General features: G+C 44.1%; 1 protein-coding gene across 1 annotated transcript in view; it reads left to right on the top strand.

Annotated features, from left to right (window-relative positions):
* The first annotated feature begins 575 nt into the window (after positions 1 to 575).
* Positions 576 to 17,590, top strand: part of EML1 (EMAP like 1) — a 125,352-nt gene continuing 108,337 nt past the window's right edge. Inside the window, exon 1 of the mRNA XM_050337274.1 lies at positions 576 to 740. Coding sequence (XP_050193231.1) covers positions 713 to 740 — 28 coding nt within the window. The 5' untranslated portion in view covers positions 576 to 712. The remainder of the gene's footprint in view (positions 741 to 17,590) is intronic.

Genomic DNA, 17,590 nt, shown 5'->3' with positions numbered 1-17,590 from the left:
CGCAGTTACAGAGAAATATGTGTTCACAATATTATTAGAAACCATGATACAGCCTTCAGTAACAGTGTCACAGAACAATTTCTCAGATATTACAATATAAACAAAAGATCTTTTTTTTTCCTTCCCCCTTAAAGAGATACACACTGGCTTCTGCCCCCCCTTTCCAGCAGTGAGTTTTTGTACTCGGACCCTTACTTAACCTGCAGAACGAGAAGGTACAGAGCGAGATGACAGAGCCTATTCCCCAGCCCGCCACCTCCCCCCGCAGCCCCCCGGGAGGCAGGAGAGCCCTCCGGTGCGGCTCCCACCACCAACCCCACCGCACAGCAATTAGCTCGGTTCTTCAGCGCAGATTTGTGGCTTAGCTCTTAAAAGCCGTTTCATAAATATTCGATGGCCTTTCCGACAGGGTAATGTGCCTCTGTGACATTAAAGAGGAAACTCTGCGAAGGGGAGGGATGACAACAAATTTATCCACCAATAGCACACTCTTTTGGCACAAAAGCACATTCTTATCTTTACATCCCATAATGAGAAGGCAGGGACGGGACTGTTGCTACAGCTCTCTGGGTGGGTAGATGTACAGTGTAAGAGAAGGGTGGCTACAAACTGTTAGATATTTTCTCCCCCTTGCCTTTGCAAACAGAGGGACCCGTGCTTGCGGTCCTGCAGTGTTTTTCCTAAGCCCCCGGTGAGGAGGACTTCTCTCACGATGTCAGACTGCGAGGGACTGCCTGTGGGTAAGCGCCAGATTTATATTTACCCCGGTGTCCTGCCGACTAGTTCACATTCTCAGATTGCAAAGTCACACGCGAAGCTGCTTGCTTTTGAAGGGAGCCGGAGCCGCAGCAGGGAGAGGAGAAACTCCCTGAAACCACTGCAGATCCTGGTGCGGTGCCTTACGAGTCCGTGGTGGAGGGGTGGTGTGGCTGGTAATGCCTGAATTTTCTCTAAAGGCACAGGGGCTGGGTAGGAGGAAGGGCTCATTAATTCAGACAGATGGTCTGAAGTGTCAGTGTCCGGAGAGATGATGGTATCGATGTGCATATTCTCAAGCTCACTAAGGAGAGTTTCTGGAGATGGGTCCTGCAGGACCAGGCGCTGTGTGTGCATCCTGTTTGCTCCTTGATAAACCTTCCTGGACAGTAACGGACGCAGCAAGGGCAGATAAACCTAATGCGGAGGGGTTATTTGCTGAAAAGAAACAGAAATGTACCTTATTTTCAAAATAAGTGCCTTATATGTTTTGCCTATATCTGGGAAGGAGTCCTTTACTAGCTCTTAGGGCTGTGTATGTCAAACTTCACTGAGCAGAAGAGCACATCAGCAAGAAGCATGTTTCTCAGCTGTTTCGTTGTGGTTTTTTGGGTTTGTTTTTTGTTTTTTGGGTTTTTTTTAATTCTATAGGAATTATAAACCCTCTCTAGACTGCCTGTACAAAAGGAAATTCTTGTCAAAATGCTAGCCTAATTGTCTGCCAAGGCATTTTACTAATAAAGAGATGAACCACTAGAAACATCTTTTATTTTATTTTGTTTTTCCTTTTGCCAAGGCAAGCATTTCTCTTTTCATGTATGTGTATAAACACACACATACTGTGTAGCACTCAGGTTTCACTGGTCTGTGAAGACTGTGTGTCCAAGATGAGGTTCTGGGTTAAAAAGTGGGGCTGGAGAAGGAGAAGGCTGCTGCAGTGTTTATCTTTTATCGTCCTCTCTCTGCTTCCATTTTACAAAAAAAAAAAAAAAAAATCCCAAGTCCAAAGCTGCACACTCATAACCAGAGTGGAAAAACATAAATTATGTATATGGTGCAGAGTGAGCTGCACCATGCACAATTCCCTCTGCTGTTGCACAGAGGAGAGAAGAAGATGAATATTTCCCACTTACCTTTTCAAAGGGCTGATCTGTTAAGCAGCAAAGTTTCTCTTCTCCAGGCTTTGATTTTAAGGGCCTGACCTCAGTTTGCTTGTTAAGCACTCTGAGTTGAGGGTGGGATATTTCAGGGTGACAGTGACAGTATTTAGCTGGCATCTGATATCAATGATGAAACTGATACTGAGCCTGCATGGCATCTTGAGTGCAGAAGTTACTGATATCTCAATTACCTTTGCTGCTGAAAGGACCAAGGAGTTTTCCTCCAGAAAAACATTCATGGATGGATGCATGATTTGAGGGAAGGAAGCAGTTTACTATGGACAGAAATGAAAGGTAAAGATGAAGTGATGTTTAGATGTGAAAGTGGATTAGAAACGTGCCAGCACACACAGGGGAAAAGTTTGTTTCTCTCTGTTCCTCTAATCATCCTCCCATGTCCCCCAGCCAGAGCTGGCCCTGCCTCCAGCCCCGTTCCTGGGCAGCAGGGCTCCCCCTGTTCCATGCCAGACACAACCAACCAGTCCCAATGCACACCTGCTGCATGGGTATTAGATATTATTCTGGTTCCTCTTTGCACAGATGTGTGGATGCAAATATGCAGATGTAAATATACACAAAACCGGCACTGGAGAGAGAAATGGTGGTACTCCATCGCAGTTATTAGGCAATCTTAGGGAACCAGTTGCTGACAGCTTGTTATTCATGTAATGTATTTTGAAATTCTCTTTGTGGCTATTGCTCTTTGACTAGCTAGGTCAAAGTTTAAAACTTTAGTAGTAAAATCTGCATGAAAATGGTTGCAAAAAGTCATCATCAAACTTCCCAAAGCACTGATTAGTGTCTGGTAGCACAGAAATACCCCTTTGCTGAATCCAATGCGCACAGTAAGGCTGGCATTGTACTTTCAAAATCCTTGGTTTCGAATGCAGCCGGACAACATAGCTGCAAAAAAGTTGGTGCAATGACAGGTATCATTAGCACTGCAATGTGGCTGGAATCCAGAGCCCTGCTTATAACACAGACCGTACAGCCGTATGCATGCGCCCGTGCGTACACATGCACGCAGCTATAAATAAATTCAGCCAAAGCACAATATTAGTGTCAAGCCTATGCACTGCTTCAGTAACCTCTTTGCAGAGGGCATGCCTCATGAACAACCTGGAGAACTGCACTTCGTAGTTACAGGAAATTAATGCCAGAGTTTTTCAGGCTGCTTTCAGCCTACACAAGAATGCAGCAGGAACAGCTGCGTAATTGTTCCCTCGGACAAGCAACTTGTGGGGAGTGGCTGAATGCAATCTTTGAATTAAAAACTGGATATAAACGATTGATACACCAACAATTTTTTAACAAGAGGCTTTATTCAGTAAGAGTATCCCATTTCTATGCTGGAAATGGATATGCAATTTTTCGCGGTGAAAGCATTGGGTGTTTTTAAATTTCTGGTTTGTGTTCAATTCCATCATGGTTGCACTCTTTCACTGATGTGGAATGGAAAATTAAACATGTGATGAAAACGAAGTTTTATTTTGTTGTTTGAGTGTAGAACAGAGGACACAAAAAAGGATCTTGGATTGCAGAATGTGGATTACATGTAAGCAAGTGTACAGTCGTTTTGGACTGAATTCATACCAAAAAAGGCTTTTGAAAGCACTGCTATCAAAATGATGTATTAGTGAACAGAATTCTAAAATTTACACTATTAATTTCCCATTGTAACACAGGGAGATAAAGAAGAAAGAAAGATCAGTCACTGCAGGACAAATGAACTTCTATTTCTTCCTCATTAGCAATTATTGACATACTGATGCTATCCATTAGTGCCAGCTACATGGATTTCCTGTCACTCCTACATGCAGATAAAAGAAAAGCACATCAATTATTTAAGTGCTTCCTCTTGTGTGTATTATTTTTCTCTTGTAAGGGGACGTAGTTCAGTCTCTGAACGACTGAATAGCTTTCCACGCACCCAGCATTTTGATTAGGAATATATGAGTCATAATGGTTCTGGTTCTTAACAAAATCCTTTAGACTTCAGAAAAACCTCTGAAGTCACGCAGAGGTTCTTAAAGTGTCTCTTTCCTTATTTTCTCCTTTCAGCCACAGACTGAGTAGCATGGGTAACTTTTTGTGGATAATGTGACTGTTGCAATAACACAGGATATTCAGCTGTAACAGATGAAGAATATATTACTGAAGAAGGGCACCAGGAGTCTCATACGTACATACTTTCTTTGTTATTTACTGCAGTATTTTAAGAAGGGAGGAGACAGAACTGATTAATCTTGTTCTGCAGCAGGTGGCATGAGAATCTGAGTTTCCTTAAATTTCAACCCAAACTTTTATTGGCCTTATTTGAATAGAGGAGGAAACAAGATCATTCATCTGAAGTATGTTCCTGACTCTCTAGCTAAATACTTCCTTACAAACCTAAAATTACACATTTCAAACGTGTCTTTAAGACAAGCTGGAGCCAATTTGCTAAAATTGGTGTTTTCAGAATCAGGATATCCCAGAAAGCTACAGAATTTAGACTTCCTGAAATTCAACACATATTCTGCAGTGTCATGGGGAGCTCATTTATCTCAGCCAGAGAGGCTGTTAGTGAGCAAGACCTCCAGGTCCCACGTGGAGCTGTTTCTAAACAGATGCTGGGAATAAAATACAGCACATCTACATTTTTGTAACAAAAACCCCTGACTTAGCACATGTACAAGCAGTACTCCTGCCAAATAAAATTGCCCCACTTTTACTTATTCACATTAGAATAGGAGTATGCTTTAAATTAGTATTTCATCAGATGTGGTAAGAAATGTCTATATTTTTGCAGATAACTCCATGTTTCCCATAGGCCTGGACCACCAGTTCTGTCTGCAGACTAGACCTTAAACAAAAGGTCTTTACTTAGACACCAGTGTGTGACACTTGTCCCAATGAATATTAAAGTTTGCAGGGGGAGATCCTAAGCAAAAGGCAACGTGCTGAAATCACCTTGCAGAGTGGTTGTGCAGACTGCAGTTAGCGCTCTGGGATAAGCAGGGAAGTGGGAAGGTTCTTCCAGCATGCAACCCAATTGCTTGCCACAGGTTAGAAAGGCAGTGGTGTTTCTTAAGCATCTTGAGAGCAGTCTGCAGGATGAAGTACAACTCCTGAACTCACCAAACCCACCAGCACTAGCTTGCATGCTCAGAGCTCCCCAGGAGCATCCCCCAGCCAGGGCAATGTGAGCCCAGGGTGCTGAGCCTCCCGTGTTTGCAAAGCCAGCTTTGCATAGCAAAGCACAAGCAATCTTGCAGTCACTACCCTTAGAAAGAAACAAAAAAACAATCCATATGTTTGGGATAGAATGGGGTGAAGCCTGGGTGAAGAGTATCTGTGAATGACTAGTGCCCCAGCGCTGTCACTGAAGCTGAGCAGCCTTGCTCAAGTCACTGGAGTTAGGAGCCACTGCAGATTGCCCAAAGTCTGTCCAGAGATTGTATCTGAAGGTCTACAGGTCCAGCTTTGCTCTTGGCTAACTTGCTACATGTTAAAGTGTCATTTAAAGATGTTCTGCAGCTGCAATGGACATGGCTGAGTCAAACATCTTAGGGAAGGAAGGTAAAAATGTCTGATGGTTAGTATAAATCTTCGAGAAAGGAGCATTTCTGAATGCCAGCATTTACCGAATTTAGAATCATAGAATCATTTACGTTGGAACAGATCTTTAAGATCATCAGATTCAACTGTAAACTTAACACTGACAACCCCACCACTGAACCAAGTCCCTGTGTGCAACATCTATACCTTGGTTAAATACCTCCAGGGATGGTGGCTCAGCCACTTCCCTGGGCAGACAGTATCATTGCTTGACAACCCTTTCAGCGAAGTATTTTTTTTTTATTAGTGGGTTGTGGTCTTCCTTCAGCCACTGACTGAACCAGGCTCACTGTGGAAGACATCATCTCTCTGCACATGACTTCTCATAGGAGCGCATCCTATCCATAAAGCAGTGTCATTTGGTTTGGCAGAAATCCCAAGGAATTTGCTGCAGCCCACGTGGCTCCCTTCTGCTCTCCCCTCATTTCCCAAGAACTCTCTGCTCACTTAGGCTGGCAGCCTGTCCTCAAGCATGGGAGAAGCATGTCCAGGCAGTGCCTTGAACAGTGGATGCTGGGCATTCAGGGGGGCAAACACCGATTAGGATGAAGTAATCATTATTATTTAAGACTTTAAAGAGTTTTTTGAACATGAAGATCAGGAAAGCACACAAGGAAAAACGAGTGACCCTGGTGACCCAGAAAAAAACCAGAAGCAGTTGTATGGTGACAAACAAACCCCATGGAGATACTAGTTTGGGAGCCTGCCAGACACATGCCTGGAAAGCCCTCTCTGCCCATGCAGCATTTTAAGATAGCCCCATGAGCCAAAACATTAAGCCAACAGTCCATAAAGGGTTAAAATTGCCTGGGTAGAGCCTTCACCTGCTTCACAGGCTGAGCCTGGGTTAAAGGGTTTCCTGCTGAGGAGGGACTGCCACCTTCAAACAGGGCTTTCAAGGTCATGGGGCTGCATAACCCAACCATAGTCTCTTACCTTTCACCTTCTTAGATCTTTTATTGGGGAAAAAGGGCTTTTCCAATTGTGATAAATCTGAGGCCTCCCCAGTCCACTCAGCAGTTGCTTCATTGCTGGAAAAGGGACAGAACTGGCAGAGAGCCAGAGGGCATGGAGCAATTCCCCATTGGGAGTTGGGTAAAATGCCATGGATGGCAAAGCTTTTTCTTTGTCATCAAAAGCAAATATGAAAGAAGGAAAGAATTTGCTCTCTGTTGCAGCCAGGCTTGTTTGCAACAAGCGTTTAGCCCACCTTAGGCAAACTTAGTGTATCTGTAAATAGCTGTGTAGTACAACTCCCTCTGCTACTCATAAAGTTATTTCTTTTAACTGGGTTAAAAATTTGCAACCTCTGGAATTCAGAAAAAGACAAACTCTACTGCCAGCTCAATTTTTCTTCTCTGACACAGATGCCCTGCCCCTAGGGCTTGGTGGTGGTTTGGTGGGAGCTGACAGTATTCCAGGAGTGTCCTGGGCATAAGCACAGGATTAGGCTTCATCTCCAGCCCCTGCATCTGAAGTAGCGGGTGAGGTTTCCTTCTGTGGATTGCACTACCCGGCTGGCAGGTGGGGGCTGTGCCTGCTCACCGTGTTTCCAAAGCAGAATGTGATGCGTGTGTGCTGTGTGCACAGGGGCTCCAAGTGCAGGTATTTGAGCTAGCAGAAAAATCAACAACACCCTTTTCAGAAGTCTACATTTGCAGGAATGTAATGAAATCATATCTGGGAGCATAGCAGAGGATTTTCTTTCCTCTTTTTTTTGTTTTGTTTTGTTTGGTTTGGTTTAGTTGGTTGGTTGGTTGGCTTATTGCTGTTTGTTTTTCTTCCTTTGAGGAGGACAGATCTTTCAGGCTGAAGGAGGAGAGCTTTTTGAGGCAGTTAGTAGAGACAGTTGAAGTTAGAATGAACATTTGCAGCTGTGATGATGGTTAAGGATCTAGTTAAGGAAATACAGAAGATGCTAAGTATTTCTCAAGTGCTCCTCCCCTCCCCCCCCACCATCCCTCAATGGGAGGATTTTCCTTATCTGCAGAAAGAAATGTTTGGAAGCGGTAGTTTGTCCCAGGGTCTGTAAGCAAGAGCACTTGCACAGGCTGTACTGCACATTTCTGAACAGTCTTATTACCACGATGTTTACAGTAACTTAAGGCATGCAAAAAACAACCGATGTGTTTTTTTTCTCCCATTCTCCTCCCTCCGTCATAACATCTGCAGCATTTCCAACATATTCTGTGTTCAGCCATCAGCATTTAGAAGCCATAATTGCATTTAACAATGTCTGGAGCCTTCTCTTGCTACAGACCTGTTTTACAGGCAGTAATTTAGAGGGTGGGGCCACCTTCCCTTCCTTTGCCATTCTGACTGCAAACTGAATGCCCAGTTTGCCCTCCCAAAAACCTGTTGAGTGCCCAGTCTCTCATCTTCATATTCAGCCGATTCAGTTGCTTCTCTGTCCCTGTTATTTCTTTCCTTATAGTCTAGGATCAGCTCCCTCACCACACACTAATGATTTGCACAGGTAAATTCATAACATTCAGGATTACCTTAGATCTCAAGCCTCCTCTAAAATTCACATAAAAGACTGGCAAGATTCTCCAAATGCTTTCTTCCTTGTGGGAAAGAAAATCTGGAGCACAGGAATGGGCTCCTGACAAACTCCAAGTGCTGGTCATGGAGATGGTAATAGTGCCCAGGATCAGTTCCCCGAAGGAGTCCTGGGTTTCATGGAGCAGCTGAAGTCACAGTTGAGTCAGAGGGGCACATGGGGACTGGTAAGAGCTGCTCTCTAGTTCTGTACACAATCTGTCAATCACAGAAATTTCTTTTGGAAAAGAAAGCCTCTCTCTGCAAGCCTTTGCTCAAATGACTCCAAAGTGGGCTCTGTAAATTTGCTGTGGCCCTTGAGGCGCCACAACAAATTCCAAGAGTGTTTTTGGAAGTACAATGTTGTCTCCATCAAATAACAGGGAACATTTCAGAGAGGTGCCAATGGCTTCTTCATCTCAGAAAGCTTCTGCACACTGTCCAGGCAGGAACAAACGCCCTACACCCCATCACTGCTCTCAGCACCTTTTGCATGGCTCAAGTTTCCACACTTAAGTGCTCCTTGGGAGAGCACAGGCTTTCACCCATACCAGGTAGAGTGAGGGCATGAAAGTAAGAGTTTGGAGAGGTGTTTGAAAGGTTTAGGTTCAAAATCCCCTCATAAATCCATAGACACTAATTGTGAACTTGGCATTTTATGTGGTTTTCACCTATTTTGCAGGTAAATGCACACGTGCACACTAAGCCTTTGTGATGTGCTCTTTGTGGAGCTGCAGGATATGATCTGGCTTTGCCAATACTCCTCAATCACACAGTGCACCCAGAACACTTCCCAGTAACTAACATAGTTACTGTGAAAATGGTAAAATCCTTGCTGGTAAACCAGCAGGGGGAGGGGAACCCCCAGGCAAGGGCATGTTTGTGTGAGTAGGAGCTCTCCTAGCTCAGTTGGATGGGTATGGTCTCTCCTGCTTCTCCCCAGAAGCTCTGATGAGAGAATGACCCTGCACTCCAGAAGCTCCATATGTTGTACAAATGTGTCCAACCCCCAGCAGACAGCCATCTACCCAGGCAAGGGGTCTCCAGCCTGAACCCTGAAGGGTTTGGTGAAAACTCCTGCAGCCAGACAACTTGTCTGAAGAGGCCTTGCTGATGCAAGAAATAAAGGCACATAAATCCAGTCCTATGTACAATAGCTGAACACCTGAGTAATTTTCCACAGAGATTTGAAAATCTGAAAGGTGATAGCAAGCTGAGGGTCTCAGGCTGTGCTTAATCATAGAATAGGGATTATGAAGGACCTGACTTCAGGTTAAACTTATAATTTGCACATCTCCCACTTTCTGGGGGAAGTAAGGACTTTGGGAGTGTGGTCTAGACCCCTCAGAATCAGGAGGAGCCTTTCCATTCAGTCCAATGAATTGGGATCACAACTCTTAAAAATCTCAGAAGTACCTTTCTTCCCCTGGCCCATAGGTGCAAACTCTGTGGTCGGGTCAGCTCAGTTCTTCTCATTTGACTGGCAGCCTGAGCCCTGTGCTGTGTGGCTGGGGAGGTTTATTGGATGAGGCCCCACCAGGAAGCACTGCTGTGGTGCGTGGGAAGCACTGGACATGAGTCATACTTTGTCCCAGCACGATTGCTCAGAGAAACATATTTATATTTGCACCGAACTAAAACTTAATGAATGTTTCATATTTCCCCTGCTGAAACATTGCTAGATATGATTCAGCAATAAGTCACACACAGAGCCCTGTGTGTGGTGTTATTCAGAGTTTATATGTGAGGGACTGAGGCACACAAAGATTAAGCCAAAACTAGTTCCCACTGCTGTGGGTGTGTAATCGGAGATGCTGAGGAGCTCTTCTTTCAGAGTGCCCAGCACAGCACTGTATTTCAAATATTCAAGCTTCATTGGCAGCTGAGAGCACTGGGCATGTCCATAAATCAGATCGGTAGTCTCTAGTCCGGTATGAGAAAATAAGGATTATGCCATCAGTGACCACTTGGGAAAAACTTGGCACACAGTGTACCAGCTCTTCTCCCTTCAAGTGATGCTCTGCAGCTGAGGCACATGTGCAATCCAGTTCCTAGTAGAACTTTTCAAGCTAACTCAACCTGAAATTGCCCTTGATCTTCCTGGAATGACATCCTTTACCATGTTCAGTGTTTCCAGTGGGTGAAGCTGTGATGCTATGATAAACAGCATATGTCATAAAATGCAAAATACTCTGACACTTCTTAACTAGAGTTCTAGCAAGAGGTACACTTGTTATAATATTAACTTGATAATTCCCCAGTTGTTTGGAGATGCTCTACAGTGTTGATAGCCTTACACACAGGCACCTCAGCTACAGACAACTTGTCTCTGGGACATCCTGTTGCTACAAGAATCAGTGGGCCTTCTGACACCCATCTGACTTAGACATGAGATCGCAATGCCTTTGTGCTGCAGGCATATGGACCACATGTGGAAAGGATTTTGAGAAGGAAACTACTATTTCCTGCATCTATCATAAATTCCAAATGGTATATTCAGGCATAACAGACAGTGCATTGATGAAATGGAAGCAATTTCTCTGGGAAATCTCACCTAAACTGTTTGATTCTTCTTAGTGCTGCCAATTCTTTGATGTTTATCATGAGCCTCATAAGATTTTACTTTTTTTTACAAAGCTAGCTTTCTTGGGTCATGAGTTTTTGGTGATTGTCAAGATGCCTGTGCACTGCCTGTTTTCCTCCAGCCAGCAGCATATGGGTCTTGTTATGACACTGAAGAGTGAGGATTATTTTTCAAAGATGTTTTGGTCAGGTATTTAAACATCTAAGGTTTAGGGAGAAGCATCATGTGGGAAAGTGTAAGAGAATGTGCAGTGCCTGCAACAGATATGGCAGGCTGAGGCACTCAGTTCTCACATGTACAGGATGGAGAATAATATTTCTCTAACAAAAACTGTCTTTTTAAACACCAACCATATTTCTCTATGTTTTCATTTTGAGTCATTTAATGAAAAAATTGGAAAACTCCAGGGAAAGCGTTCAATCTGCTCACAGTTTTTCACAGGGGGAGTGTTTGTTTTCTCAGCAAACTCCTCTCCTACAATTATTTGGTTTCTTCAGGTCTTTGGGGAGCATCTTGGCATATAAAGTAGCTGAAGAGTCTTTTTTCTGTCCTTTACTGCCTACTCTGACTTCCTATAAAGTGGAGGTACTAAGAAGACAGCTCTTCACTCTTCTCCCACTGTACTGGAAGGAGACTATGACTGAAAAGCAACTGGATGCCACATTTTTGTTGAGGCATCACTCCCTACAGTACAGAGTTCAGCACCACCTTGGGATCTGGGGATAAAGAGAGAGCATCAGACCCTGAGCAAGAGCATCTCCCTGCTTCATGCTGCCATCAGAAGTTCAGCAGGACAAAGGCAGTTCCTGGAGCAGCACGTGTGCTCCTGTGCCACATGTCACTCGTTCCTGAGGTCAGGTGTCCCTGCAGGGGAAAGGAGGTAGAGGAGCAACCCAAGGTACTCATGGCTATGAGACAAAGGCAGCCAGGAGCTGAACATCTCCATTTTGTCCAAGGGGGAGATACAGGCTTAGAAAATACTCAGTTTCACTAAATTAATTTTACTTTACAGAAATGTGCCTCTAAGTTGAGTATTTGCATTTGCTTCCTTTTCCTAATGAAATTCAGCAGCTGGGTTACCCTAAATAAGGGTGCCAAATCTTTAAGGATTTCCTTGTTCTGAGGTGATTGCTCAATTGACAATCTGCCTTGTTAATTAAGCTGCCTTGAGGGACTGAGGAGAACTGGAGGCAGCTGGATGCTTTAATGAGTCAATGCAAGGAGCAAGACAAGGCTGTAGCGTGAGTCTATCCCAGCATGGCCCCAAGCCTGCCCAAACATCTGGTCTTTGCCACCTGGAGTGCCTGTGTTCTTGGGAATGAACCCAAATGGAGCTGTTTGTAGTGAAGAGGTAGCTCAGGGAGGTCAAATTTATTTTCCACTGCTTGACACAGGGCCTTGCCGCAGGCCAGCCTGCTCACAAGTCATAGTCCTGGAGAATGCTCAGGAGTGAATGCAGCTTGGCAGCCACTCTCCAACACATCTTCTCCAGGCTTGGTCTTGTTCTCCTATGCTAAGTCACTCATTACTTGCAGTGAGCCCCAGACCTCTTCTCTCAGTAATTCATTGCATCTGATGAGCCCACATACTGGAATTTCTCTGTGTTGATCCAATACCAAATATCTATAAAAGGTGTGAAAAATCATCAGGAATGAGCCCAGACTACTGTCAGAGATAGCCCCAGGCTTCTGCCCAGAGCCGGTTAACTTCATTTCAGTAAAAGGTTATTAGATCCCTGTTTCTCCTTCCATTGTTTCCCAAAAGCCACTTAGCAGAACTGAGTTATCTTCCTTGTCTAAATTCTCTGGCTACTGATGATGCTTGGCTGCCTTCTCTGTACTTTCAAGGCCTTATGCTAAATTTAGACAAGGAGGAGATGCCTCTTCTCTGGACCTTCATTTTGTGGGTTACTCATTGACTGCTGTGGGCACAATGTGAGCTAAAAATACCTTTTGCTGCACAGTCAAGTGAGTTTAGGCCAGAAAGACTGAATTTTTTTCTTGCTACCTACTAGAGCTCCACATGCCCTTCATGTGAAGGGCATATGCCCTGTGCCCTGAAGGACGCTGCTATGGGTTTCCAAAGACTCAGGATCACCTCTTCATTTCTTGCATATTACCTGAGGCAAACACTACTTAAAAATTTTCTCTCTTCAACTGTGTATGTGGTTCTGAAGAGATCCTAAATAAGTGATGTCTCTGCCGCAGTGCGGTGCTCCCTGGAGACACTCAGTCTGAGACCTCTCTGGCCTTTCCTCAGTTCTTCAAGTCCTGCCCATCTGCTGCTGCCTTGCCTGTTCTGCCCACCAGCAAGTCTTGGAAAAATACCTTGATTTTATCCAGACGTGAAATAAGAAGCATCAAAATATCAATTATAAGAATTTATGAGAGTAAAGGTTTTGCATCCAAATACTCATGAAGTAGAAATGCCAAGTAATTTTCTGCTTGCGGTGAATTCTTTGTGCTTATTAGGGGAAAGCATCTTTTACTATTTCCACATCTTTAATAAAGGTGGGTTTTTCCAATTCTTATGTGATATTTGTGGAATTCTACCAAGCATCCAGTGATGACACAAACTACAATAGTGAAATATGAGCCACTTGCCTATGCCACTGAAATCTCAGAGGGGAATTACAGTCCTTAGCAGGGTTCATTCGAGGTATACTACTTAAGGTAATAGGGCTGGACAATCTCATTAAGATTTATTTCTACCCCATTTAAACATGGGTTCAAAAGTACAGCTGGAGCTGTATTGGCTTTATCTTTGGCTTACAGAAGAGATTGGAAATAGAAGTAAACAGAAAACATACTCAATCGCTCCATTGGCTGGGCCAGGAGACTGCATATATAGCTGACACAGGCTTGTGCCCAGGCTTTGAAGGCTGAGCAAATCCAAAGAAACTTTCAACCTTATTATATTACATAGGCTTTTTTTCTTTTTTTTTTTTTCTCCTCTTGCTGAATTTAGGAGATATTGCATCATTCCAGGAGGGAGAGGATAGCACAAAACAATTGCCTCTGCTCTTCCCTAATGTGAGTTCAACATGTTCACTGGATTTGTTCCAGTTCTGACTTTGTCCGTACTCATTTGGGAAATGTATGGGTTAGGAAAAATACATTTTCAAACATTTCAGCTTGTGTTGCAGATTCCCTAAGTAGTCTGAAATGTTTACAAAGCTCTCAGCACACTGGGCTTGTCCCTCTGCAGATAATGCTATGTGACAACAGTAATCCTTCTATCACACTCTAAGTGCTTGTTCTTGCTTCTGTCGAAGCCATCCAGACTGTGGCTTATTTGGAAGCATTTATTTTCTCTTCTTCAGTATAAAAGAAGCAGAGGATATTTCCACCTGGGAGAGGAGAATTTGCTAGATAGCAAATGCAGAAGCCCACTGTATTTGCTGCAGTGTCCTTCTGGTAAGTGTGGACAGATGCATCTAGATTCTTCCAATGCTAGAGGCTGGCTGCTCCTACCAAAACAGGCTCATGGTGGTGTGGCCTGAAGCCCAGGGACTTTTGGGATCAGACACCTGTAATCCACAGGCAAAGCCCAAGCTGCCAGCACAGTCCAGCTCCTCTTAGAGCAGGCAGCATCCTTGGGCTCATCCTGGTGAGAGGGTGGACTGCAGGACTGCAGGGCCAGCACCAAGGGGAGCCTTCGGCAGGCAGATGATGTGAACAGCAGAGGACATGACCTCAAGTATGTGCCACATACCCAAGCCCTTCAGTCTGTGAGTGGATTTTCTTGTTCAAACATTGCACTCTCACTCTTCTCAGATTTGGACCATCCTTTGTGGTTTACCCAAACCCAGAGTAAATGAGTACATCCAGAGGCCCTGGAGATACCAAGGCAGTGAAAGGCATTTGGCCCTCTCCAACATTTTCTGTGAGAGACGTGGCTGAGAAGTAGATCCAGCATTGCTGTTCTCCAAGTTTGATTTTCTTGGCACTTGTTTGATGCATAGAAATGTACAATCAACACTGCTGTGTAGGAGCGGACTAAAATCTGCATGTTTGGAAGAAAAATAAGGGATTGAATAGACAGAAAAATGGAGTCGGCAGTTCTAGGAACCCATCACCATAGTATCAAGCCACTATTTACAAAACTTCTTTGTGAAGTAGTTTCCACAGGCTCTTTCCTTCAGTTTCAGTTAAACTCAACACAGTCACTGCTCTGGATTTAAACTCTGCTCTGAAAGGCCTGTAATCTAAACATGGAAACATTTAAGTCATGCTCTAAAAGAAGAAAATGAAGCTGCACGGTGCAATCTAGTGCCATGTGAGGACCCCTGGGCTGGGCCTGGTGGAGCTGCAACAGCCTCAGGGAAAAACCTCCTGCAAGCCCCGGAGATGCCACTGTTTGTTGGGGAAACCCTCATGCAAGCCCCAGACCTGCTGATTTGGAGCCTGAAGCTGGGCCAAAGCTCACAAGGGCTGCCCAGGCAGCTGGGTGAGCCAGGACACAGCATGGCTCCTCTGCATCTCTCCAGCTGCATCTCCAGCACTGCCTGGAGCATCTGTGCACTGTCCTCTCTGATGTGATCCAGGTGTGCTCCAGCCTGAGAGCAGCACAATAAAGCCCCATCTGTTTTCAGTGGCCAAATTGTGTGAAATACGGTTCAGATTATGACAGGAAGAGGGGGGGAAATTATTAGGGTAGTCAAACTTCATTCTGTTTTAATCTGAAATTATTAAGGACATTCATATTTTTAAACACAATGTTTAACCTGACAGCATCCCATTAAAATGCTTTATATAAGCTCATTAGGAGCTTCTGTGCAGTATCAGATTTATTGCAATTAGTGAATATTAGTGGCCCAGCTGAACTGCAAGATCTTCTTTCTGTCCTGCCCCCTTTTTATTCCTCCATCTCCTGCCTACCATAACATAAGCATAGCCTAGATTAGATCCTTTCACACATTAGCCTTTCTGTCTGACAGGTCCTAAAGAAAGAGAAATAAAAAAAGGAAAAGGAATAGAAAATTAACCATTAGGAGCCTCTGAGAAATTAAAAGAGCCTCTTAGATTAAGTCCCTCACCACTGTCAAGGCTATAGCAGTGCCAGTGGCATTAGTGGCACTAAGTTACTTAATTCCAATATGATTCAGAAATATTTGTAGCTATCAGCTTATTCATAGTAAATCCTCATCCTTGCAGATCTTTTGTTTGCCATCTCTTAACTAGCTATGTTACATATAAATGAGCTTATAAGACATGGGAAGGACAGATATATTTTCATTTGTAATGAAGTTTCATGCACGCTACTGTTGAAATACTAGTAATGAATAGTATTTATAGTCAATGAATTCAGTCCTTAATTAGGTTTTGGTTTGTGTTTTTTGTGCCCCTACTCAGACAAAAGGGATGCAAAATGAAAGGAAGGTTTCCCTGAATAAGGACAGAGGCCAATTTTTATAGATACTTAGACCTTGCTCCAGTCAGTGGCAAAGAGTGGCCCAGCTGGCCTCTGTTCCAACCATGTTCTCACAGGATGGCTGGAATTTGGGCTCCGAGGTCCTTTATGGTTTACAAGTGGATCACCTGCTGCTAAATCATCTAAGCCCACAGAGAGTTCAGGAGGCACAAAGGTGTGGGTACCTGAGTCTCATATTCTACCATGAGTGCCGGAACTTTGATACAGTGCTAGTTCAGACCCTTCAGTCCAACTTCCCTCTTCTGCGTGTACACACAAACACCTGAGTTTTGACACTGATGAGCAGATAAGCACTGGTGCTTGTACTTCAGCCTCTTGAGAGGATTCAATCCTCTGTCAGAGGGCATCCTAACTGACTGGGCTGGGATGTTGTGAACAGATGGTGTGGAGAAGCATTTAGAAAGCCGTGTAGAAGCCAGTGCTAGACCCTCCACAGTAGACCTTGACCTTTTCTGTAATGATGCTGTGTGGCTGTGCCAGGAAGGACTGCTGGTCCCCTGTCAAGCTCCAGCCCTACCTGGCTGGTCTGCAGCACTGGATGATAATGCTTCTTCAGCCCAGCTGTTGCTCTTTTCTCCTAATGCTCACCAGTGGGACAGCCTGGTACTTCACCACTTGGAAATCATTCCCAGAGTGTCTCTTGCAGGAGATGTACTCCAAGTGCTCATCACTGAATAAGCATGAGCCCCTGAAGGCCTTTGAGCATGGCTATGTGTCATTGCTGCAAGCAGAAATTATCACTTGCAAGATGTCTGGAGGTAGTTTGCAGTCCTGTCCGGAAATATTTATGCTGAGAGTCATTCCTCATAATTTCATTGATTTCAGGAAGCTGTTAGGACTGAACTTATGTTCCTAAAATCTCAAGGTCTCATCTATTATTTTTCTTTTTAATTTTTTGATCCAGACATGCACCAACTGACAAGTGTATCTTTGTCTGTTGTTGTCTTGTACAAATGTAATCTTTAGGGCATGCACTGCTTGAACTGAAAAATATCACTGATACCTACTTCCATCTCCTTTCCAGGAATGGATTTAGGACACAGTCTTGAGATTAATGCCTTGGCTGGTAGTGAGGGGCATTAAGAGTGGGACCAGGATAGGGTCAGATTACATAAAAAGAGAAAAACACTAGCTGCAAAATGCACTACAGCAGAGAGCAGAATATCTCATGGATTCATTTATCGACATTTCAAAACTGGTCCATTGGAGATGGAGCCAGCTACAGCACTACAAACTGGAGTCTGTATTCCAGTTGTTTGCTGTGATCTTGCACTAGTTGGTTCACAGAAAATTTAAAAAGAAGGATAAATATTGTCTATAAGCCCTGTTGCCAAAGAAAATGTAAGAGGTATTATTTTCAGCTGCTTACTCATTCAGAGGGAGCCACAACACTTGAGCCTTGCTGTGCTTTTTGGCTGCTGTGAACCAGCAGCTTTTCACTTTGAGTGTGGAACTGTGCACGCCCAGCTCTTGAGGGAAAACAGGGATAAATCACAAGTTTGCCAGTTTGCCACCT

The sequence above is a fragment of the Myiozetetes cayanensis genome, unplaced genomic scaffold (genome assembly GCF_022539395.1).
Source record: "Myiozetetes cayanensis isolate MyiCay16 unplaced genomic scaffold, myiCay2020 scf6-25, whole genome shotgun sequence".
In the NCBI taxonomy this organism is placed as follows: Eukaryota; Metazoa; Chordata; class Aves; order Passeriformes; family Tyrannidae; genus Myiozetetes; species Myiozetetes cayanensis.
The sequence above is the reverse complement of the archived record's forward strand: the minus strand, read 5'-3'. Positions and strand labels throughout refer to the sequence as shown.